The following is a 24,717-nucleotide window of genomic DNA, read 5'->3' as shown; positions in this document are numbered from 1 at the left end:
CTAATATCTTTTGCTTGCCTTCATTGTTTCTTGTATCCAGTTCCTCTGGATTAAATTGCTTTCTTTTGTATATGCATTCATTAGTAGTTCTTTGCTTCAGCTATTCTTTTTTTTTTTTAATTTTATATATGTTTACTTTTTTAACAATCAATATTATTGATACATGTACATATATTTTTATTTCCCCTCCCCGTTCCATTCACTGTGTGTTCTTCTGTGTCTGCTTGTATTCTCATTAGGCAGCTCTGGGAAGTGATCCTGGGACCTTATGGAGTGGGAGAAAGGGAATTACTTTCTCATGCCACCTCAGCTCCCAGTTCGCTGTATCTTCTTATTTTCTCTCCTGTGTCTCTCTCTCTTTTTTTTTTTATTTCTCTTTCCTTCCCTCCTCCCCCGGCCCCCCCAGTTGTCTGCTTTCTGTGTCCATTTGCTGTGTGTTCTTCTGTGACCATTTCTATCCTTATCAGGGGCACTGGGAATCTCTTTCTTTTTGTTGTGTCATCTTGTTGTGTCAGCTCTCCGTGTGTGTGGTGCCATTCTTGGGCAGGCTGCACTTTCTTTCGCACTGGGCAGCTCTCCTTATGGGGCACACTCCTTGTGCGTGGGCCTCCTATATACGGGGGATACCCCTATGTGGGGGACACCCCCGTGGGGCATGGCACTCCTTGTGTGCATCAGCACTGCACATGGGCCAGCTCCACACGGGTCAGGGAGGCCAGGGGTTTGAACTGCGGACCTCCCATTTGGTAGACGGATGCACTATCCACTGGGCCAAGTCCGCTTTCCTCCTCTGTGTCTCTTGTTGCATCTTCTTAATGCGCCAGCTGTCCGTGTTGGCCGACACTCCTGCGTGGGGTGGTTTTCCTCTGTAGGGCAGCATTCCCACACAGGGCAGCATTCCTGCGCAGGTCTGCATTCCTGCGTGGGCTGGCCCTCTGCGTGCGTCAGCTCGCCACGTGGGCCACCTTGCCCTCACCATGAGGCCCTGGGCATTGAACCCTGGACCGCCTATGTGGTAGATGGGAGCCCAGTTGGTTGAGCCACATCCATTTCCTGATACACATTAATAAAACATACAATTCATCTACAATGTACAATCAGTGGTATTTGGTATAATTACATATTTGTGCATTCATCACCTCAGTCATTATTAGAGCATTTTCATTATTTCAATAATAATAAAAAAGAAACTAAAAAGAAAATTCTTCACCCTTCGATTTTTCCATACTTCTCCTGCTGTACATGGCTGCTATTTCTGACTATTCTTGAACAATTATTAAGCAGTTTTATTGAGATATATTCATACACCATATGGTCTATCCAAAGTGTATAATCACAAAGTTGTATATTCATCACCACAAAAATTTTAGAACAATTTCATTACTCAAAAAAGAAAAACTCCATGCCCCTTTGCAGTCCTTCCCCAGCCCTACATAACTACTAATCTAACTTCATCTTTATAAATTGATTTATATTTACAATTTATATAAATGGAATCATACAATATGTAGTACTTTGTGTACACATTATGTACTTAGCATAATGTGTTTTTTTGGTCTGATATTAACATCTTGTAGTGTTAACAAACATTTGTTGGGAAACGGACTTGGCCCAGTGGTTAGGGCGTCCGTCTACCACATGGGAGGTCCACGGTTCAAACCCCGGGCCTCCTTGACCCGTGTGGAGCTGGCCCATGCGCAGTGCTGATGCACGCAAGGAGTGCCGTGCCACGCAGGGGTGTCCCCCGCGTAGGGGTGTCTCCCGCGTAGGGGTGTCCCCCGCGTAGGGGAGCCCCACGCGCAACGAGTGCGCCCCCTAAGGAGAGCGCCCAGCGGGAAAGAAAGTGCAGCCTGCCCAGAAATGGCGCCGCCCACACTTCCCATGCCGCTGACGACAACAGAAGCGGACAAAGAAACAAAGACACAGCAAATAGACACAGAGAACAGACAATCGGGGAAGGGGGGGAATTAAATAAATAAATAAATCTTTAAAAAAAAAAAAGCAAAAAAAACACATTTGTTAAATTTCAGAGATAGTCATATATGCAGTTGTTTTTTTTTTTTTAAAGATTTATTTATTTATTTAATTCCCCACCCCCCGGTTGTCTGTTCTCTGTGTCTATTTGCTGCGTCTTGTTGTCTTGTTTCTGTGTCCGCTTCTGTTAGCAGCACGGGAAGTGTGGGTGGCGCCATTCCTGGGCAGGCTGCACTTTCTTTCACGCTGGGCAGCTCTCCTTACGGGGTGCACTCCTTGCGCGTGGGGCTCCCCTACGTGGGGGACAACCCTGCGTGGTGCAGCACTCCTTGCGCACATCAGCGCTGCGCATGGGCCAGCTCCACACGGGTCTAGGAGGCCCGGGGTTTGAACTGCGGACCTCCCATGTGGTAGACGGACTCCCTAACCACTGGGCCAAGTCCGTTTCCCATATATGCAGTTTTATCCATACTCATATTTCACATGTGGTTTTACTATGGTATATAGTTCCTTGTTACATTTTTTTATCACTGTTATTCTTGAATGGTCGTGTGACTGCATGGATTTCTACGTTGATAGTTGTTTTCTCTCAGGACTTTGAGGGTGTTATTCCTTTTCTCTGAATCCTTTTGTTTTTGCTATTGACAGATTGTAATCTCTTTAGTAATCTCTTTCTCCCTGGTTGCTCTTAAATTTTTTCTTAATCCTTGATTTCTCCAATTTTACTATGGTCATTTTTTTTCTTTGCACAGGACTTTACTATATTCTAAGGGTTTGTGTTTTTCATAAATCTGTTAAATTTTGACCTTTTTCTTCCGTTATGGCCTTTTCTTCCTTGTTTTTTCTTCATCAGAGAATTCTAACGATATCATTGGATAAGAAATTTAATTTGTTCTTTTCCTAATTCCTCCTCCCAACACCCCCACATGGTGTCTCTAATTCACCAGGAGAGTCCACAGTTCTAAGTCTTTCATGTTATTTTGCATTCTTTCAAAAAGCCATTTAATCTTAAATTTATGGAATTGATTATGTCTTTGTTGTGTCTGTGGACTCTCCTGGTGAATTATTTTTTGGTATATTTTAAAATTATGAACTACTTATACTTAGGGTTTTTCTGTGAGCCTTAGACTCCTCTAAAGAAGTTTTGACTTTGCTTGGTTAAGAGTCCCAGTGGTATCAGTGGTGCCAGACAAGTTTTAATGTTACTTTCTTAACTTGGGTGTTTCTGGATCAGGCAATAGCGTATAGTCAAACCCAAACCATCCTGTGTAGCCTAGTGGGACAGGAATTAGGCCTGACACCAGATCTCCTGTGTTTGAATCCTTTCTCTGCCTCTTATGGGCTATGTAGCCTTGGGCAAGTTATTTAACCACTCTCTTCTTTCCTCATCTGTAAAATAGGGAGAATAAAATACTTTCCTGTGGTGTGAGGATGAAATGTCAATATAGTTAAAGCTATCTATCTATCTATCTATCTATCTATCTATCTATCTATCTATCTATCTATCTATCTATCTATTTTTATATTTTGAGGTACCCACGCCAGGGATTGAACCCCAGACCTCATATTTGGGAAGGTGGAGCTCAACTACTGAGTCACATTGGCTTCCTGAGTTGGTTTTTTCATTTGTTTGCTTTTTTTTTTTTTAAGATTTATTTTATTTTATTTCTCTCCACCCCCTTGTTGTCTGTGCTCACTGTGTCTGTTCTTTGTGTGCTCATCTTCCTTTTTCAGGAGGCACTGGAAACTGAACCTGGGACCTCCCATGTGGGAGGGAGTCACCCAATTGCTTGAGCCACCTCCACTTCCTTCTCTAATGTGTCTCTCATTATGTTTTCCTCCTTGTGTCTCTTGTTGCATCAGCTTGTCTTGCCAGCTGGTTGTGTCAGCTCACCATCTTGTGCGTCCTTTTCAGGAGGCACGGGGAACTGAACCCGGGACCTCCCATGTGGTAGGTGGGAGCTCAATTGCTTGAGCCACATCTGCTTCCCTTTGTTGTTTTTTTTTGTCTTTTTTTTTTGGAGGCACTGGGGACAGAACCCATAACCTCCCATGTGTGGGAAGCAGGTGCTCAACAGCTTGGAGCCACATCACTCCCATATAAAGCTTTTTAAACAGTGCCTGGTCCATAGTGAATATTATGGAGGTGTTAACTATTTTTATGAACTTTGGTGGGGAAAAGGACAAGTTTATTATTTTTATTCTTTTGGTCCATGGGTACTGTAGGTAAGTTTTTTCCCTACTATACCCTGTTTTTCAAGGGGGTAGCTCTTCAGGAGCACTGATTTGATTGGGTGAGAGGCAGTCTCCCAGTTCTAACTCCCCACTTTGTATGGTACTAGATCTTTGTCTCCCCAAGTCCTTAGGGTACTGTGATGGTCTCTCCTTTTTACCTTATCCTTCAAGCAGTCACAGCATCAACTCAATTCTTACCTCTCTGTTCTTTCTCTATTTACCTGGCACTGAAAGATTTGCCTTTTTTATGAGCTTAATTTTGCATTTGAGAGATTATTTTTTATGTTTCTGTTTTGTATTTTTATGAGAGTTTTAGGTATTTTCATCTGCCATAGGCCCAAAAATAGGAGTCTTATTTATTTCTAGTGTTTTCAGTAGTCTTATGTCTGGTCTAGTTATTCAGAAACTAAGATAGTAATTTATTTTAGACATATATAACTTTCACCAAAGAAAATGCTTGAATGCTAAAAATGATTTTGAAAATTAATATATGCAGAAATGCAAACATTTTATTTCCTTCTTTTTTTAAATTAGAAAGCATAAAAAGGCCTTTTAGGATATTGTCTTGACTCTTAAAATTTGTGAATCTAATTCAGTGTATTTTCTGTTTAGTTTTCTTATGCCAGAAGAAAATGTTTGCAATGAAATATTGGTGAAATCACAGTTTGTTGCTTGTATGGCTACTTGTCATTCACTTACAAAAATTGAAGGCGTGCTTTCTGGTGATCCACTTGATTTGAAAATGTTTGAAGCCATTGGATGGGTAAGTTTTCTAATATAAAGTGTAAGTAGAATATTTTTTTTTCTTTGTTGCAATATAAAGCAAATAAGAGATGTGTGTTTGTGTGTGTCTGTCTATCTAATCTATCTTTTTGCTCCCTCTTCCTGAGTGATCATCTGTAGCCTTTAGGAAAATAATATAAAAGTTAAATTTAGCTTTTGAGGTATTTGTTTTTGCTAGGTGTTCTGATGGAAGTTTTTCTTGGACCATAAAGGGTCTAATTGTACTTTCCAAGGATATCAGATTACTGGAGAAATGTTTATAGTTATGTAAAAAGTGTCTTTTTTAGTTAAAATGACCCATGTAAACACCTTTAATTAAGCATAACCTGCTCTGTCCTCTGCTTTATATTTATAAGATATTCCAGGTATCAGCAACTTGTAGCAGTAGGCCGGAAGTCATTAAGATGGTTTTCAGTGGCACAGTTTGTTGGCATAGACAAAAAGTTTTATGTAGTCATGTATATTCATTGTTCTTTGTAGCCACATGTCTTATACACGCGCGCACCCACACACCCCACACTCAGGTTTTTTCTTTTTAACACAACTTCCTCCAATCATTTTGTCATTGGCAATTCAATTTCTAAATGCCTGTGTTCTCTGGTTGTTACCACTGCACAGTGTTCACTTCTCCTTTTATAGATGCAATACTCTATAAATTCCCTTTTAGCTTCTGAATTACTTATCTTCTTTGGGGTCAGTTGTTTGGTTTTCCATGCTTGTTCTTCTCCTTTATGCTTCTGATTTTCTTTATACTTCTTGTTGGTACTTTCATATTTAAGAGTTAAGATCTGACTTGATAAATCTGGGTAGCTGCAATGAGCTTTTATCCTCACCCATATATATGTAGTCTTTTTTTCCTGAGAAGTGTCACTTCTGAATAGGGAGGCTGCCTATGGCTTTCTTGATGTATGTCAAGGTATCATCAGTAGGCATTCTTTGGTTTCTGATGAGCAATTGCAAAATTAGTCTTTAGGTTGCTTTCCTCCATGCCTGCTCGAGTAGGGCTTCACTCCAGGAGGTTATCTCTCATATTAGCCGTTCTTATTCCTGTCATATTGGTAGTTCATATGTCTAGAAGGACACTGATTTTGTTTTATTTTTTGTTTAATTCAGCTGTTCTGGCTGTCAAGTAATGTTCCCACCTCTCTTATAGATCTTTTTATATTTATACTGGACTGTTTCCTTTTTTCACCATATTTGAAATCCCACAACCCTCCCCCACACCTTCCTTTCTGTTTACTTTCACAGGTTTATTTATTTTTTGCATTTTGTTACTATTTTGAAAGGGAGGTAAAGTAGATGACTGTGTAAGTGCTCAGTCTGCCATCTGGATCAGAAAACCTTTGATAAATTCTTGTACAAAAGAAAGACCCACTTCATTTATGTAGAGAAAAGGAAAATAGGACTGTGGATTAGTCGGGTTTCTCCAGAGAATTAGAACTGAAAGGATATATGTAAATATTGAGAGATTTATTATAGGAATTGACTCCACAAGAATGGGGATTGTCAAGTCCTAATTCCATAGGAAAGGTCACAATAAATTCCAATAAAGGTGATGTTGATTTCTGCAAGAGAAGAGGGCTGGCTGAAGTAGAGATAGAAATTCTTCTTTCTGGCTGCCAAAATCCTCAGTTCTCCTTTAAGACTTCTGACTGATTGGATGAGGAGACTCCCCTCATTGCTGAAGGCACTCTCTTTTGTTGACGGTAGATGTAATCAGCCATAAGTGCAGTCAACTGACAGATGATTTCAGTTGGTCTACAAAATCAGACCGGTGTTTGCTTGACCAAACAACTGGACATCATAACCTAGTCAAGTTGACACATGAAATTAACCATCACAGGGTGATTCATTTTTGTTCTCCAAAGCACCTCTCCAATGAATACATATTTTAATAGATTGCATTCTGTTTGTGGACTTTATTTAAAATGTTAAGTTTATATAATAGCATGTTTTTTTTTTAATAATAGCATGTTTTATTGATGCTTACACATTCCAGAAAGTTTCACATCGCCAGGTACAACTTTTATTTAATGGTGATTGTAAGATGCATCCCAATTTCAGATATGTTAAAATGTGAAAAAGAAATGTGTCTTAGAACTGGCTAATTGGACACAGTTCCCTACCTCCTCATTTATCCGTTTATTAATTCCCCTATTAATAGAGTCCGAGTAGTTTGTGGGTTTGATATATATTGTGTTTTGTTTGAATTATTTCATCCAAAAAAGTGGGGTTAGGATAGTAGCATCTTAACTAGAAAAGGTACTTAAGCTGAAACACTAAACTCATAACATTTATTTTATTTTTTATTTATTTCTCCTTCCCTGCCCTCCTCCCTCTACCCGCCCCCCTCCCCCCCCAGTTGTCTACTCTCTCTGTCCATTCACTGTGTGTTCTTCTTTGTCTGCTTATAGTCTTGTCAGCGACACTGGGAATGTGTGTCTCTTTTTTGTTGTTGTTGCATAATCTTGCTGCGTTAGCTCTCCATGTGTGCAGCACCACTCTGGGCAGGCTGCACTTTTTTTGCACTGGGTGGCTCTCCTTACGGGGTGCACTCCTTGCACGTGGGGCTCACCTACACGGGGGACACCCCTGTGTGGCACAGCACTCCTTGCATGCATCAGCACTGCATGTGGGCCAGCTCATCACATGGATCAGGAGGCCCTGGGTTTGAACCCTGGACCACCCATGTGGCAGGCGGACACTCTCTCCATTGAGCCAAATCCGCTTCCCGAAACTCATAACTTTTAACTCCAATCTATTCTTGACCCAGTGGTTCTACTGACCATATCTAAGTTCCATATACTTTTTTAAGATTTATTTTATTTATTTTTTCTCTCCCCTCCTTATGGTCTGTGCTCACTGCATACACTCTGTGTCCGTTTGTTGTGTGCTCATCTTCTATTTAGGAGGCACTGGGAACTGAACCCAGGACCTCCCATAGTGGGAGGGAGGCACCCAATTGCTTGAGATACCTCCACTCCCCACTTTTTGTGTCTCTCATTGTGTTTCCTTATTGTGTCTCTTTGTTGTGTTATCTTGTTGCATCAGCTTGCTCTCTTGCTCATCTTCTTTAGGAGGCACCAGGAACCAAACCCGGGACCTCCCGTGTGGTAGGTAGGAATCCAACTGCTTGAGCCACATCTGCTTCCCTGAGCTCCATATACTTTTTTTTCATTTTATCTTTTTTTTTTTTTAGTGCATTTCATATACTTTTTTAAAGAAAAGATTTATTTATCCACCCTCTCCTCGTTTTTGCACTCACTGTCTGCTTTCCTTGTCTGCTCGCCATGTATTCTTCTGTATCTGCTTGTCTTCTCTTTAGGCGGCACAAGGAACCAATTCTGGGACCTTCCTGAGTGGGAAGGAGGAGCTTAATCTCTCACATCACCTCAGCTCCCTGATCTGCTGTGTCTTTTATTGTTTCTTCTCTGTGTCTCTTTTGGTTTTGTCATCTTGCTACACCAGCTCTCCCTGTGGGCCAACACTCCTGTGTGGGTCAGCACTCCTGTGTGGGTCAGCATGCCAAGTGGGCCAGCACTCAACGTTGGCTGGCTCTCCGCTCGGACCAGCTCGCTGTGTGGGCCAGCCTGCCTTTACCAGGAGGCCACAGGAATGGAACCCTGGACCGCCTTAAATGGTACAGGGAGCCCAGTCGCTTGAGCCACATCTGTTTCCTGCTCTATATACTTTTGACTTTTCTCCTAAGAGCAGTATAGAATCCCTGAATTGATAGACTGAAAACTTTTAGAACTGTAAGGATCTTCTGTTTGTTGTACAACTAGTCTCTAAACCCAAAGGGTTTAGGAGCAAAATTAGAGAAGTTTTTCTCTCTCTTTTTTTTAAACTCTGTTTCTATCCTCTGTCTCTCTTTGCTGATGGGTTACAAGGTAACTTGCTTTGCTTTTATTTTGTTTTACTTATATCAGTGATGTAATTGTGTTCATTTTTAAAAAATATATTTCTTATTTATTTATAAAAGATACACATCACACAGAATGTTACATTAAAAAATATAGGAGGTTCCCGTATGCCCCACTCTCCACAACCCCCACTCCTCCTACACTGACAACTTCTTTCATGAGTGTGGTACATTCATTGCAATTGATGAATATGTTTTGGAGCACTGCTACACAGCATGGATTATGATTTATATTGTAGTTTATGTTCTTTCATGGTTCAGTCAGTGGGTTATGGCAGAATATATGTCTTTCAGTTGTCCTTGCAGCGTCATTCAGGATAACTCTAAGTCCCGAAAATGCCCTCATATCATATCTTTTCCCTCTCCCTGCCCTCAGCAACTCCCATGGCCACTGCCTCCACATCAATGATATAATTTCTTCCACTGCTAGAATCACAAAAATTCTATAGTAGAATACCAGTAAGTCCACTCTAATCTGTATTTTATTCCTCCATCCTGAGGACCCTGGGGTGGCAACGACCATTCCACCTCTCATTTGAGAGGGGGCTTTGATCCCACGTGTCTGGTAGATGGGACTCTCATGCCCGCAGATGTAGACTCTCAGTTCCTTGGTGTGGTGGTGTCCATCCTCACCTCCCTGTCAACTGACCTGGTAAGTCCAATGAACTGGAGAGTAGGTGCTGCAACACTGCTGTGGCTCAAGAGTCCAGCTGGCACATGGACAGCCCAGAGATTCAAGTCTCCTGGGCAAGACACCAGGCCCAGCACCAACCACAAGTTGAATAAAAGGTGCAGAAGAGGCATGGTAGAGAAGTCACATCTGAGTCCAACTCCATCACACTCAGGAGCACAAATTCCAAAGGAGGCCCATGTGTTCATTTTTAATTCACTAAAACGGCCATATTCTGTTTGAAAACTAAACCAGTGAATTGAATTTTATGAAGCAATGTGTTGAATATTTTCTATTCAGATTCTAGAAGAAGCAACTGAAGAGGAAACAGCACTTCATAATCAAATTATGCCCACTGTGGTTCGTCCTCCAAAACAATTGCTTCCTGAATCTATACCTGCAGGAAACCAAGAAATGGTATGAATTCACAGTTTAAACTGGATAATACTGTTGATGCTCACATTTAGTGTTACTTTGAAATCTTCTAGGTAGGGACATCATGTATCTTTTATTTAACTCTTTTGTAGATGTGGGGATTTTTAGCTGCATTTATCAGAAACTATGCCTCTAGTGCTTTGCAGACATTCTTTCTAAAACATTTAGATTAAATTCTCAGTACCATTACTTTTTCTGTTTATTAAGCAGATTATTGCCTTATGCTGTACATACATGATGGTTAATGCTTTTAAATTGCATCTGTATACCTATATATAAAAAGAATTTGTGAAAGGTTTATTTTTTGGTAAATTCTTTATTAATATGTTCCTTTTAGTTTATTTTAGTACTTAATGTGTTAATATTTTCAGGATACCAATAAATTTGAAAGTATTCAGAAACATACTTTTTAAAATGAAAAGTGGTAGAGAGGGAGTCTTGAAGCATCCTGCCTTTGAAGTAGTCAAAGTTTCTTGCTAGTCTTCAAATAATCTGTTGTGAAACCTAAGTACTTTTTTCCCCCAAATAAATTAATGGACTTAATTAGAGCTATTTCTTTATTCTATTTTTTTGTGTGTGTGTTTTGATTTTAGGAGCTGTTTGAACTTCCAGTAAGTGAAGAATAGTTACTTCTTCCATAAGAATATTGTTTTTATTCTTGAGGAATAATAAATGCTTTGTGCATCTTTTGGAATTATATAGGCTATTTATGAGATTGGAATTGTTCGCCAGTTCCCATTCTCTTCTGCCTTGCAACGTATGAGTGTAGTTGCAAGGGTACTAGGGGAAAAGAAAATGGATGCCTACATGAAAGGAGCACCTGAGGTCATTGCCAGCCTTTGTAAACCTGAAACAGGTAAGAAAATAAATTGGCTTTGAATAATATTCTTTCTTTGTATAAGCCTTTATTTGCAAGTCTAACAATGTATTTTACTTTTTAAAAAAAGTTCCTGCTGATTTTGAAAAAGTTTTAGAAGATTACACTAAACAGGGCTTCCGTGTGATTGCTCTTGCACACAGAAAATTGGAGTCAAAACTAACATGGCATAAAGTACAGAATATTAACAGGTAAGGTTGATGAATGGTTTTTCTGCAGTTTTTTTCCAATAACGTTTCATTTTTATTTATGTGTAGTGTACAATGATTTGCATGTAGTTGTGTATTTAGTAAATATTTAATGAATGTATAAAGGTATATGTCAGCTAGCTTTAAAATTTTTTTTTTATTTTTAAAGAAGTTTAGATTATATAAATGTTACATTGAAAATAGAGGAGGTTCCCATATACCCCACTCCCCCCAAAACACTTTTCCCCATTAACAACATCTTTCATTAGTGTGCTACAGTTTTTACAATTGATGAACATGTATTGAAACATTCCTACTAGCCATGGTCTATTGTTGACATTTTGTTTTACACTTTGCACCACACAATTATATAGGTTTTGACAAAATTTGTAATGACCTGTATCCATCATTGCAATGTCAGGTACAACAATGCCCATGTCCCAGAAATGTCCCATGTTACACCTGTTTTTCCTTTCCCCTCCCCTCCGAACCTCTGGTGACCACTGTCTTCATACCAGTGTTACAAGTTCTTCCATTATTAGAATAATAATAAGTCTACTTTAGTCCATAGTTGCATCCCCCCCTTATGTCTGTTCATTCCTCAATCTTAAGGATTTGGGGATGGTGATGCCCATTCTGCTTCCAGTTAAGAGGGAGCTTAGATCCATTGTGGCAGATGGATGAAACTGTCTTGTTTGCAGGAATAGATAGTCTCTGTTTTTTGTGATGGGCGTTTTCCATCATCATTCTTTTGTTAGTTGTCCTGGGCGAGTCTGATGAACTGGAGAGTTAAGTGTTGGCTGCAACTCTGCTGCGATTCAGGGCTCAAGTGGCATTTATAAGGTAGTTTTGTTGTAGGTGATTTCTGTTATCTAGTTTCCTTTCATTCTATGGTGATTATTTCCTAAAATGGAATGCTTATTAATATATGTTTTTACTTATAATTCTTTGGATTTGTTTTTATTTCTTAAGTATTTATCGAGTGTATGGCAGGTATTTTTAATTTTTTTTCCAATGAACTTGCCACTTTTTTCCAGTAATCAGAACTAAGTAACTAGCACTAAATGGTCAGATTATCGTGAGCAACAACAACCAGCATTTCTCTTCCCACCCCATATCCCATTTACCCTCAAAGTCAAATGGCATTGCCAACACCACATTATTTACCTTTCGTGTATAAAAATTGGTTTCACATTCAAGGATTGCTGCTTTTACTGTGACTTCTAATAAAGACCTATTCTTTGGGGATAAAACTGATTTTGAGCATTTTATGGTGCAACTAGCATTCATAAGCAGTATGGATTATTCATTGGATATCTTGCTAATTCTGTTCAATAAATATCTTTCTCTTCCATTCCATTCCTACCAGCATTGACTCTAATTTAGGGACTCAGCTCTTTTCTCCTGTATTACCTCCTTGTAATCTGTGATCTGCACTGCTTCCAGAGAGAGCTTTTTAACACCCTCAGATCTATTATCAGTCTCCTATGTAGAATTCTTATAATTGGTTCCCCATCATGTACTAGAGGAGTTCTCAAGAAGGGATATGCTTCAGAGGAAAACAAAAACAAAACATATCCACTTAACTTAAAAAAAAAAAAAAGGCAAATGATAGAAACTCGAGTCTCTGAAGGAGGCATACAAATGGCCAATAAATGCCAGAAAATGATGATACTTATCAGGAAACCAAAAATAAAACCAAATAAACCAAACCAGAATAAACCATGAGACATCATTTTTCTCAGACAAGACTGGGGAAATGGAAAAGATCAATAATTCTTAGTGTTAGTGAAGGCCTGGGAAGATTTTAACAGCTACTGCTAATACATATTGTAAGTTCATAAAACTTTTCTGGAGAACAAATGGATAGTACCTGTCACAGTTTAAATTTGCTCATATACTTTGACCCAGCAAGTACAGTTCTGGGAATCCAGTCTAAAGAAATACTCATCTATGTATGTGTAAGGTTCATTTTTTGTAAATAACATAATACCAGTAGCTCTGTGATTAAATTTTGGACCATTATGATTCTGTTAATATTCCAGGCAAAGTGAAAAAGGTAAAGCAGTATTTATGGTACAGTCCTGTTTTTCTGAATGAGAACTGCAGAAGTAGGGTAGATAACATTTCTCTTACAGCATGAATCTTTTTTTTTTAGGAGGTACCAGGGATTGAACCTGGGACCTTGTAGATGTGAAGCAGGCACTCAGCCACTGAGCTAAACCCACTCCCCAAAATCTGCATCTATTTATTTACTTACTTACTTATTTGGAGCTACTGGGAATCGTACCCAAGACCTTGTACATATGAAGCATGTGCTCGATCACTGAGCTACACCTGCAACACTGGCATGAACCTTTATATTTTGAATTGAATGTTGTACCATTCATTAGTTGGAGGACAAGATTTCCTTGGCTTGTATCATTCACAGGTGAGTTAGGAAACCAGTTGCAGCCAGAAGCTAGTGCCTGATAGGAAAATGACTGAAGTACTTTGACCTAGTAGTTTCACAGTGGTCCAACTTTGTGCTTTGAAATGCATTTTCAGGTTTCAAAGCTTTCTTTTTCTGTTACCACCAGCAGTAACATTTACATCAAGTTTCTTAATCATTCTTCAGTATCTTTAGTATATATTTCAAAGATATCTATGTTTCATAGCTTTATTATAATTCAAGCACCTTTATTGTGAATTTGCACATCTGAAAGTTCAGTCCCTAACCTTAAGTCCCCTTTCCTTATTTTAAGAAAGATGTTTTTGTGCTATAATTCTAGTGGGTTGAGATTCCTTAGAACTCCAACTATTACCAAACATACCTCCACTATAGTGCTGAAGCATATGTTAGTTTTACTCGGATCTCTTTGCTTGTATATTTATTTCTTACGAGAGCATCTTGAGAGTAGAGATTATGCTCTTTGCCTCCCAATGCCTAGCATAGTGCTTGGTGCATAGTAGACATCTAGCTTTTTGAAGAAATAGCATCTTGATAAGTATATTATATATTAATATTTTAAAAGACCCATCTTTGGGTCCTGAGGCCTCAGATGGCTAATGGTTCTTGTGTCACATTTCTAGAATCACAGTTTTTATAGAATTGTTCAAAGATATTATGAATATCCTTTAGTCTTTTAAATGTGCTTGTGACACTTTTTTTTTTTTTTCCTTTTTCTAACATTTAAATTAGGTTATGTAGGGGAGCAGATGTAGCTCAGTGGTTGAGTGCCAGCTTGCCATATATGAGGTCACAGGTTCAATCCTCAGTACTCCCTAAAGGGGGAAAAATAGGTTATTGTGGATGGGGACCAGTAAAGAAGAGCAGATTTACTTATGGTTATTCACCTTTGGTTATGATCCAATATGAATATTCCTCAGTGTTAAAAATGTTTTAGTCTCACGGAGAGATATACTTTTAGATGATCTTTATATTTCCATATTCCAACAGGTAACATATATTTCAAAACTGTATTTCTTGATAATCGTTTTTCCAGACTTAAATATTTTCAGATATTAAAATGTACACATTTAGTGTTTATTCAGCATATAAATTGTTTTAATTTAAAATTTACAAATATTTTAAATTGCTTTCTCAATATTGCTTATTCTGTTGATGAAACCATTATATGTTAAAACCCCTTTTTCTGCAGAGATGCCATTGAAAACAACATGGATTTTATGGGACTAATTATAATGCAGAACAAATTAAAGCAAGAAACCCCTGCAGTACTTGAAGATTTGCATAAAGCCAACATTCGCACTGTTATGGTCACAGGTTAGACTTTAAAAAAGAACATAGAAAAAAAAACCTGAGGGTGACTCTTAGAGTTTACTTGGTACAATACGAGGAATGATCAGTTAGTTAAAAGCATATTATATAGTGGCTTTATCTTATGTTGCGTTATTTCAGCTCTTAATGTTTTCTGAAGGAATAAAACCTTTGTAATACTAAAAAAAAAAAAATCTAGCAAGTACTGTTTAAATTATAATAAAACAATGAAGAATACAGTATAGACATGTAAACATTGCTGTTTTTTGCTCTTTAGTCATATTTCATATAGCACTTATTGTACTTTGCCTCGTGTTCTTTATTTGCAGATTTGTTTTTTTCTACTAGAATATAAGATTTGTGAGGGTTGAGAGTATATTTTACTTATTTTAGGAACCTCTACAATTTTTAGAACTGTCCCTGATGAATAGAAAATGTTTATTAGGTATTTGTAGGATGAATTTTATATTTATATATCTATATATATGAAGTTTATATATATTAAATTTATTGTCATGGCTTGTATTTAAAATAGTGAAAGTAACCCATTTTTTGTTTTGTTTTGTTTTGCTTTGACTATTAAACTTTGAAGAGTCTCTTGCAATCATTATACTGTTGATAATATTAGATAATTATTATTCCTTAATTGTGAAAATTGTGGCAGCTCTAAGTTTTTTTTTCCTTGGCAAATAGCCAGATTTAAGATATTTCCTTTGTGGCATTTATATGTTCAATAAGACATATATTTTAGACTCAGATCCATCTAATAGGATACTTTTATCATATAGCTCAACGTAACTAAATTTATTAGTGTCCCAACAATTCTTAGTTATGTCTTCTTCTTCAAGGCACTTTCCTTCCATCTGTATCTCTTCCCTTCACCTTTGCCATGACAGAATATGGCTTTTGTGTTCCGAGGGGGTCTGTTTAGTCACAGGAAGACACACCCTTGGAAATAGTGTGTGGTTGTTGGGAAGAAGAAATAACTCTCACTTCAATTCTATAGCAATGGGATTCCCAAGCCTTTGCCTACTTCTCTTGAAGGATTATATCTTCTTCACTTAATTCTGTTTCTTCAGTGCTTCTCTTCAGTTCTTTCCTTCTTTTTTTTTTTTTTTTTTTTTTTAAAGATTTATTTATTTATTTATTTAATTTCCCCCCCTCCCCTGGTTGTCTGTTCTTGGTGTCTATTTGCTGCGTCTTGTTTCTTTGTCCGCTTCTGTTGTCGTCAGCGGCTCTGGAAGTGTGGGCGGCGCCATTCCTGGGCAGGCTGCTCTTTCTTTTCACGCTGGGCGGCTTTCCTCACGGGCGCACTCCTTGCGCGTGGGGCTCCCCCACGCGGGGGACACCCTGTGTGGCAGGGCACTCCTTGCGCGCATCAGCACTGCGCATGGCCAGCTCCACACGGGTCAAGGAGGCCCGGGGTTTGAACCGCGGACCTCCCATATGGTAGACGGACGCCCTAACCACTGGGCCAAAGTCCGTTTCCCAGTTCTTTCCTTCTTATACTGAGAAGTCTCTTTTGCTTCTCTCTACATCTATTCTTATTACCTTGCTTATTACCTCTTTGTTTTGTGTAGCTTTGCTTTTGTAATTCATTTCCCCCCTTGATATTCTTGCTCACACCACTGTGCAGTCACTCTTTGTTTAATTTGACAAATATTTATTGAACACCTGCTCTGTATGTAGCTCCTTGCCACACATATAAATAGGGTATGACTGAAAAAGATTGAGAATTATATTTGACCTTAAAAATTGTGGGTGAGAATGTTCTAAATATTCAGCATACAAATGTTTGAATTATTTGAAGACACCTCAGGTAGTATGCATTGTCCTCATTCTGCCCACGCAGTAATGGACACTGTAGTAGAGCCACAATAAGTACTTGTTTGATATATTTATGTTTCCATTTAAATTTTAATGGATTTAAAATATTTTGAAAAATCAGGTGACAACATGTTGACTGCTCTCTCTGTGGCCAGAGACTGTGGAATGATTCTACCTCAGGATAAAGTTATTATTGCTGAAGCATTACCTCCAAAGGATGGGAAAGTTGCCAAAATAAATTGGCATTATACAGATACCCTATCACAGTGCAGTCGTTCATCACCAGTTGACTCGGAGGTAATGTTAAGATGAATTTTCCCATTTGTAGCTTGCTTGTTTGAATTTATTCTGAAAAAAATAAAAAGTGGTGTTTTGAAATAACACAAGATGAAAACTGAATGTATACAGAAGCCTGGACCTTTTAGTGATTCTGATTCAGTGTAAGTGGGGTAGACCTAGGAATCTCAGTTTTTACATTGTGATGTTAAGCCACAATTGAGAACCACAGCTCTAAAGTACCAGAATCTCAGGTCATTGTTATGCTTAAGCAATTAGTGCTAAGTGAAGCAGTTCATTCACCATTTTTAATTGAAGTTGACATTTTACCCTCAAATTTTTAAAAAAATAAGCATTATAGATATATTACCTCAAAATTGAATTTCCTTTTACTTTGAATCAATTTTAAGTTTCCAGTGTCTTACCTAAAATATGAAATGGAAGAAATACAGTTTTGGAACAGATATACTTGAAATAGGATTGTGTTACTTGGTTTGGCTGTCTAAATATTTTGCATATCTTATACACAGGCTCTTCCAATTAAATTGGTCCATGATAGCTTAGATCTTCAAATGACTCGTTATCATTTTGCAATGAATGGAAAATCATTTTCAGTAATACAGGAACATTTTCAAGATCTTGTTCCTAAGGTTAGTGATTTGAGTTTATGTGTATAGTCACACAGATACATTGTGAACAGTGATTTTTAAAAATTAATATTTTTTCCAGTTAATGTTGCATGGCACCGTATTTGCACGTATGGCACCTGATCAGAAGACGCAATTGGTAGAAGCTTTACAAAACGTAGAGTAAGTTTTTAAAATTTATTATTATTAATTATTTAGTGAATTATAGTTTCATTTTTAAACTTTGAAAAGTAATATTTCAAGTATATGTATTTGTTACATGTAAGATAAAGGACTTTAAGTGCCTCTTTGAAAGAGTGAGTACACATGAGTGTGCTTGTTTATTTTGCTAAAGTATAATATGCACATTTCCTTCCCTGGGTAATATCTATGAAGTGGAGTTCATTCACTCACCTGCTCTATCTTGACAGAAATAACTTTATCGTTTTAATAAACAGTTTCAAGTTTTTTGAATGGAGAAATATGTACTGGTAGCCTTAAAGTAGGCGTAATAAAGGCTAAATAGGTCCTAGCTCTTTGCTCTAACATTAGGAAACAAAGACCCTAAAAGATAAACTGATTTGCCAATATTGTGGCAGAACTAAAACACTAACTTAGGTCATTTGATTTGCATGCTGGTGCTATTTCCAAAGCAACATACCTGTGGTCTTTGTAAAGAAAAAATTCATTATTTCCACTGGGGAAATTTTTATACTACTGTATTGGAGGAATTTTAACAAGTGAGATTTTGTGTACTTTAAGATATTAATTGAAATCTTAAATATCTTTTCATAGTTACTTTGTCGGTATGTGCGGTGATGGTGCAAATGATTGTGGTGTAAGTATACTTCTGTGATTTACTTTTATACTTCTTAATCTAGTCTAAATCACAGTCACAAAACTCAACTGGTTTTCTTCTTGAAACTGTTAGGCTTTGAAGAGGGCCCATGGAGGCATTTCTTTATCAGAGCTTGAGGCTTCGGTGGCATCTCCCTTTACCTCCAAAACTCCTAGTATTTCCTGTGTGCCAAACCTTATCAGGTAAGAAAAATGGAAAATTTTCAGATTTTCTCTTTGCATTCTATTCTAATTATACAGGGGGAAATTATTATAGAAAATAATGTGAACTTGTTTTAATGGTATATTAGCATATCTGATCTGTAACTTATTAGTAAACAGATAGATTGCCACCTCCTCATCTCTTCAATCTGTTTTTTTTTTTTTGGTAGAAAAGCTCTTTGTTACAGCTGTTGAATGTTGATGTTCATCTATCAGGATATTATTGTGGTTTAGAGGAAGAGTTTAACATGTTTTTATTCTCATACAACATTTGTTTTCACAGGGAAGGCCGTGCTGCTTTAATGACTTCCTTCTGTGTGTTTAAATATATGGCTTTGTACAGCATTATCCAGTACTTCAGTGTTACTCTGCTGTATTCCGTGAGTACTAACATTGCTCTCATAGATAATAACACTTGATGTTAAGACCTTTAAATTAATATATTGAATATATGTGTTTGGTTATTGAGTGTATATCCATTAATAATGGAATTGACATAAGCAGCATCTTTAAATTTACTTTCACTTTACTGTATTTTGAATGGCAAATTGAAAATCATAATCTTAAATAGCAGTTTCCATAAGGCTGACAATTGGAAATGAAGCCTTGTGAATAAAAGGTGATGGTTTTCTTTTTTTTTTTTGCCTTTAGCACACATCGGACATCTTTGTTAGAACTCTTCAAAATGTCAAGTCAAGGCATATTTTACAGTTGTAGTTAACTTTGCAATATATTTACAGGAAAGGACAGAATAAGAAAAGATGTTTCAGCAGTAGTTTGTAGGACATTATTCCATCTGGAATAATAGAAAAAGCAGAGAACAGTGGTGTCCATAGGTACTCTTGGAATTTTTAGTTGGGGTGTACTCACTGTAGATTTTTCTCTAAATGAATACTGGTGACATCCCAAGGAGTCTTTGAGAAACTATCCCATTTTTACATTTGTAGAAAGTACCGGAAGGGATGATGTTAGATGTTAAGGAATTTTTAGGATTGTAATTTTCATGAGTGTTAAATATTGTGAGTAAAAGTTGGTGTTTTCTTTTTGCCAAAAACTTTAAAAATATTTTTATTGAATGCATTTTAGGAGATTCCTTTCATACTAGCATATTAAATGGAATATATAATACTATATTTATTTTAATGTAAATGTATTTCAGGTTTTTTTTTTTTCCTTCCAGTTTTAAAGCAGGTCTGTGTCAGTTTGAAGCTGTCCATTATTGTTAAAAAAACAAGCAAGCAGACTAAAACCAGTGAAAACTGGGGTTAAGGGGACAGTGGTATAAAAATAGTCAATGAGAACTAATTATGTTCTTAAAATTACTTCTGTAGATCTTAAGTAACCTTGGAGACTTCCAGTTCCTCTTCATTGATCTTGCAATAATTTTGGTAGTGGTTTTTACAAGTGAGTATTTTGCTTCTATCTTGATTTTAAAGCATTTTAAATTCTGTATCTGTGACTTATTAAACTTCAGTAAATGTACATGAGTAATTGCTGCAACAATTATAGTTTATACCTCTCCAGATTCCCTATAAATGTGTTCTTTTGTCACCAATTGTTTATATTTTGCTCCATTTGTTTTTTCATTTTTTTCCTGAAGTATTTGGGAATAAGTTAGAAACATCATGCCCCCTTTCCCTGGAATGTTTTAGTGTATATTTACTAAAAGTAAAGACATTCTTCTTTTATAGACTAAGTACACTTGTAAAGATCAGGAAATTTAGTGTCAATGCAATATTATAATCTAATCTGCAGCCCATATTTAAGTTTTGTTTATTGTCCCAATAATGTGCTTGATATCTGTTTTCCCCCTTACCTGGGATGCAGTACAGATTCACAGATTTCATTTAGATGCCATGTCTCTTTAATCTTTAGGAATCTGGAACAGTCCCTTGACCTTTCTTGGGCTTGTTCATATGGGTTTGTTTGATATATTCTCTTTAGAATTGGACTATTAACTTTTGGCAGAAATATTACAGAAGTAATGCTGTGTCTTTCTAAAAGACACAAGGTTTCGTTTGTCACAGTATTGGTGATGTTATCAATATATGTAATGAGGAAAATGGAATAAACCCATTAAATAATATAAAAACCCATGCACCCACACTAGAAAGAAGGGAAAGCTGCTTTTTTTTTTTTCAAAAATATTTTTTGGAAAGCTTTACAAAATTTAATAATTGATTTTTATTTTTTAGGAGGTACCAGGAATTGAACTTGGGACCTCACACATGGGAAGCAGGCACTCAACCACTCCCCTTCCCCTAACTTTAAAAGTTTTCAAAAATCATACAAGAGAGATTTGGTCATTGGTGTAGGACTTCAGAATTTTAGGTCACCATTTGTTTCTTGCTTCTTCTTTGGTGAGATGAGTCAAATGGAGCTTCCTTGGCTCCTTGTCCTCTAAGCAAATGTCCATGGAATTCTTAAGAGTCTTATACCGGTATAAAAGACACAACTCTGAAGAAACTTTCTCAACTGGCCTTGACATTTTGGACCAGATAATTCTTGTTGTGGGAATCTATCCTGTGCATTGTAGGATGCTTAGCAACATCTCTGGCCTCTGCCCACTATATGCTGGTAGCATCCTCCAATGACAACAAAACATTCACAAATGTATCTCCCAGAAGAGAGGGACACAATCACACCTAGTTGAGAATTTCTGTGTTAGGCAATCTTCAGTGGATGCTAAAACTAGAGAATGATAGTTTGAAGAGAAACAGGATGTATACACAGTCTCAAAGTATTTCTTTGCAAATTACTTATTAATTACAAAGGAAAATAGAAACTTTATAGTGGAGAAAGTGGAGAAGTGATCAAAGCCTCAATTTTTTATGTTGCTGTTGTTTATATTGCTTTAAACCTTTGTTAATCTCTTAAGTGGAAGAAAGATGTATTGTTTTAATTGTAGCTTTGTAATTAAGGATTCAGAAAATAATGAACTCAGTTAAATATAAGGGTGGCGATTAATCTTTGTTTACCTGCTTATATTTAGAGTCTTTTTATTTGTTCCAGTGATTTTTCTGAATGTAATAGACTAAAATTATTCCTGAGGCTTAGTTTTTTGTTTTTTCTTAAAGCTTAAATTGTTTACTTACAGATTATTTAAATATGTATGACTTGTGGCTTGGATTTTGGACATTTTTGGTTAAAGATTTTTTAACCAAGGACACATTATTAAAGTTCCTAAATGAATCTGTCTTTTTTTGGTGACAAGTTAACTTAGATATAAACCTTTCCCTCTTTTCTTCTCAATGTAGTGAGTTTAAATCCTGCCTGGAAGGAACTTGTGGCACAAAGACCACCTTCAGGTCTTATATCCGGGACCCTTCTATTCTCCGTTTTGTCTCAGATTCTCATCTGCATTGGATTTCAATCTTTGGGGTTTTTTTGGGTCAAGCAGCAGTGTTGGTATAATGTGTAAGTTAGTTAATATGTGTACAATATGTGCAACATATATGCATGTTAAAATTAGTCTGGGGGAGTGGATGTGGCTCAAGTGGTTGAGCACTTGCTTCCCACATTGGAGGTCCTGGGTTTGGATCCTGGTGCGTTCTAGAAACAAAAAAAATCAAACAACAAGCAAACAAACAAAATAACCAACTCAGGTGAGCCGATGTGGCTCTGTGGTTGAGCGCTGGCTTACCACATGGGAGGTCCAGGATTCAATCCCCAGTCCTGGTACCTTACCAAAAACAAAAACAAAAACAAAAAACTATAAAATTTATTTAAAAATATACATGTGCAGAGATGTACTTGCCGGGTGCAATGGATGTGTCATGATGAGGGAAGTGAGTGGTGGTGGGGCGGGGGTGGTGGGGCTGAATGGGACCTCATATATATATAAATGTAACATTTTTACAAAATCAATTAAAAATAAATAAAAATAAAATAAAAATATACATGTGTTTTGATTAAAAACTTAAATATGGCCTGCATTTGTCTGTATACTATGTCAAGGTCATAATAATGGTTAGGCAAGGTCAAAACAACAGTCACTAACAAGATGGGAATATTGGACCTGTTTCTTAATCTGCTGCTGAGCCATGATTTCCTTATTTGTAAAATCAGGAAGTTGGAATTTATCTCTAAGTGTTTCTTCCAAACCCAGAATGTTTGCACATCTAAATTTTTTACCCCCAGTTTAGGAGATGACATTTTAAAACTTAAAAAAAAAAAAAAAAGTATATACGTGTGTGTGTTTATGTGTGTGTGTGTATATATATATATAATTGCTTCTGGTATTTATATATGGGTAGGTTGCTTTATAGTTTATGAATTCTGATAGCAACAGCATTTTATATTGATTAAATGTACAAGTTATTTACTAAGGTAATTTTTTAGAATTTATGAATACAAATATTTTATTTTTGATTTGCTTGGTTAATTGAGGGAGATTGTCTTTTGAACATTTTAGAATGTTATGGTTGGGATTCAGGCAGTTAAGGTAAAATTTCTCGCCTTTAAAAATTGGTTTCCCTGGGGTATGGGTACTGTGTTTAGTAATAACAAAAAATTTTTTTTCCAGTACTTGTAATACAACAAGTAATGAATCTGGGAATTCATCACAATCTTACAATGAAACCGAACTTGATACACATAATATACAAAATTATGAAAATACCACAGTGTTTTTTATCTCCAGTTTTCAGTACCTCATAGTGGCAATTGTCTTTTCAAAAGGAAAACCCTTCAGGCAACCTTGCTACAAGAATTGTAAGTTTGGCATTAATTGTAATTTCTACCTTGCGTCCCTCCTTAAAATAATGTAGAAGAGTAGAATTATAAATACCTTTTTCAAAATAGATTTTCACAAATAGAATGAACCTAGTAATTTAAATGTTATAGTACGATTCTATTCTTATGATAGTTTTCACCCTGTAAAAATTAAAGCCACGTCAGTGCCGAACATTCTAGTTATCACAACCAGTAACCTCTAGCTCCAGCTTGTATTTCTACAGCCCATTGCAGAGGGAATTTGAATTGAACACTGCAGTAGAGCCTTTCAAATGTCTTCACTGTCATTCATTTGGAACAGTGGATATTGTACTTTCCATCTGTTTGGTCTGCACAATTCCAGCTGTCTTTTTTTCATTTCTTGACACTGGTACTCATCTCTGGAATTCTTCCTTTCTATTACTTTTACGAGCCACTATAGAAGGAGGAAGGGAAAGAAAAGGTTCGTTTGCATAATTAATTTTAACACATTTTAGAGCAAAAAATTTGCCATCACAAAAAGCTAGATAAATAAATGAGATGTAGTACACTCTATTATCTGCTTATGGCGATAGGGTAGCATTTTGACTGATCAAAATTAGGCTTAATGGGGAAAATCAGTTTACTGTATATAGATTGCCAGTTTAAAATTGAGAATATACTAATTTTAGTATACAGAACATAAATTCATCTTTTGGTCATTTGGGGGCTTTAGACTTTTGCAGTATTTTGGAGTGAATAGCAGTTGTTATTTTGTTAGAGTTGTGAAGAAATGTCAGTGGTCTGGTTGGCAAAATGCTAGGTCACAGATTTTGGTATATGCCAAAGAGTAACAGTCATTAGTATCTCTATCTTGTGTCAGAGTTTACAAAGCATTTCTATATACATTATCTTATTTTTCCTTTATTTTTACTCTGGTTTGTAGGACATGTTTATTATCGTATCTTTAAAGTTGATAACTTATTTTATTTTTAGTTCAGTGTTTATAAAAATCAAGGATATATTGCACATGTTCAAGGATAGTTAAAAATATGAATCAAAGGACAATGCTTTCTTTATATGGAATGGTAAATGGTATTCAGATTGGTTGGTAGCAAGATAACCACATTAGGAAAGTTCATTTTAGAGATCTAAGTAAATCTTCTATCCATACTTAAATAATTAAAAAAACAGAAGGAGAGAAGGAGATTACTTACTTACTTCTAATGCCTCTCTTATATTATTTGAAAAACTTCAGAAAAATTAAAGACTTACATTTTGTATTACCATTTAATTTCTAATTGAATAAATAATAAACACTTGATTTTTTAAAAAAAATTATTTCTAGCCCTTCCTCCCCTCCCCTGCCCTCGCTGTTTGCACTCGCTGTCTG

General features: G+C 36.7%; 1 protein-coding gene across 9 annotated transcripts in view; it reads left to right on the top strand.

The window, feature by feature from the left end:
- Window positions 1–24,717, top strand: part of ATP13A3 (ATPase 13A3) — an 82,298-nt gene that overhangs the window by 36,325 nt on the left and 21,256 nt on the right. For 8 of the 9 annotated variants that reach the window (XR_011648638.1, XM_058295561.1, XM_058295560.1 and 5 more), the window contains 15 exons: window positions 4,822–4,972; window positions 9,885–10,001; window positions 10,613–10,630; window positions 10,722–10,875; window positions 10,967–11,087; window positions 14,726–14,850; window positions 16,793–16,968; window positions 17,478–17,597; window positions 17,677–17,756; window positions 18,369–18,411; window positions 18,505–18,614; window positions 18,916–19,012; window positions 19,964–20,036; window positions 21,890–22,049; window positions 23,158–23,345. Coding sequence is in view for 8 of the 9 variants with exons in the window: in XM_058295561.1 (XP_058151544.1) it covers window positions 4,822–4,972; window positions 9,885–10,001; window positions 10,613–10,630; window positions 10,722–10,875; window positions 10,967–11,087; window positions 14,726–14,850; window positions 16,793–16,968; window positions 17,478–17,597; window positions 17,677–17,756; window positions 18,369–18,411; window positions 18,505–18,614; window positions 18,916–19,012; window positions 19,964–20,036; window positions 21,890–22,049; window positions 23,158–23,345 (1,733 nt within the window). In the remaining variant the exon portion in view is untranslated. The remainder of the gene's footprint in view (window positions 1–4,821; window positions 4,973–9,884; window positions 10,002–10,612; window positions 10,631–10,721; window positions 10,876–10,966; window positions 11,088–14,725; window positions 14,851–16,792; window positions 16,969–17,477; window positions 17,598–17,676; window positions 17,757–18,368; window positions 18,412–18,504; window positions 18,615–18,915; window positions 19,013–19,963; window positions 20,037–21,889; window positions 22,050–23,157; window positions 23,346–24,717) is intronic. The other variant, XM_071214688.1, reaches the window with a different exon arrangement.

This window comes from Dasypus novemcinctus, chromosome 4, assembly GCF_030445035.2.
Source record: "Dasypus novemcinctus isolate mDasNov1 chromosome 4, mDasNov1.1.hap2, whole genome shotgun sequence".
Classification (NCBI taxonomy): Eukaryota; Metazoa; Chordata; class Mammalia; order Cingulata; family Dasypodidae; genus Dasypus; species Dasypus novemcinctus.
The sequence above is the reverse complement of the archived record's forward strand: the minus strand, read 5'-3'. Positions and strand labels throughout refer to the sequence as shown.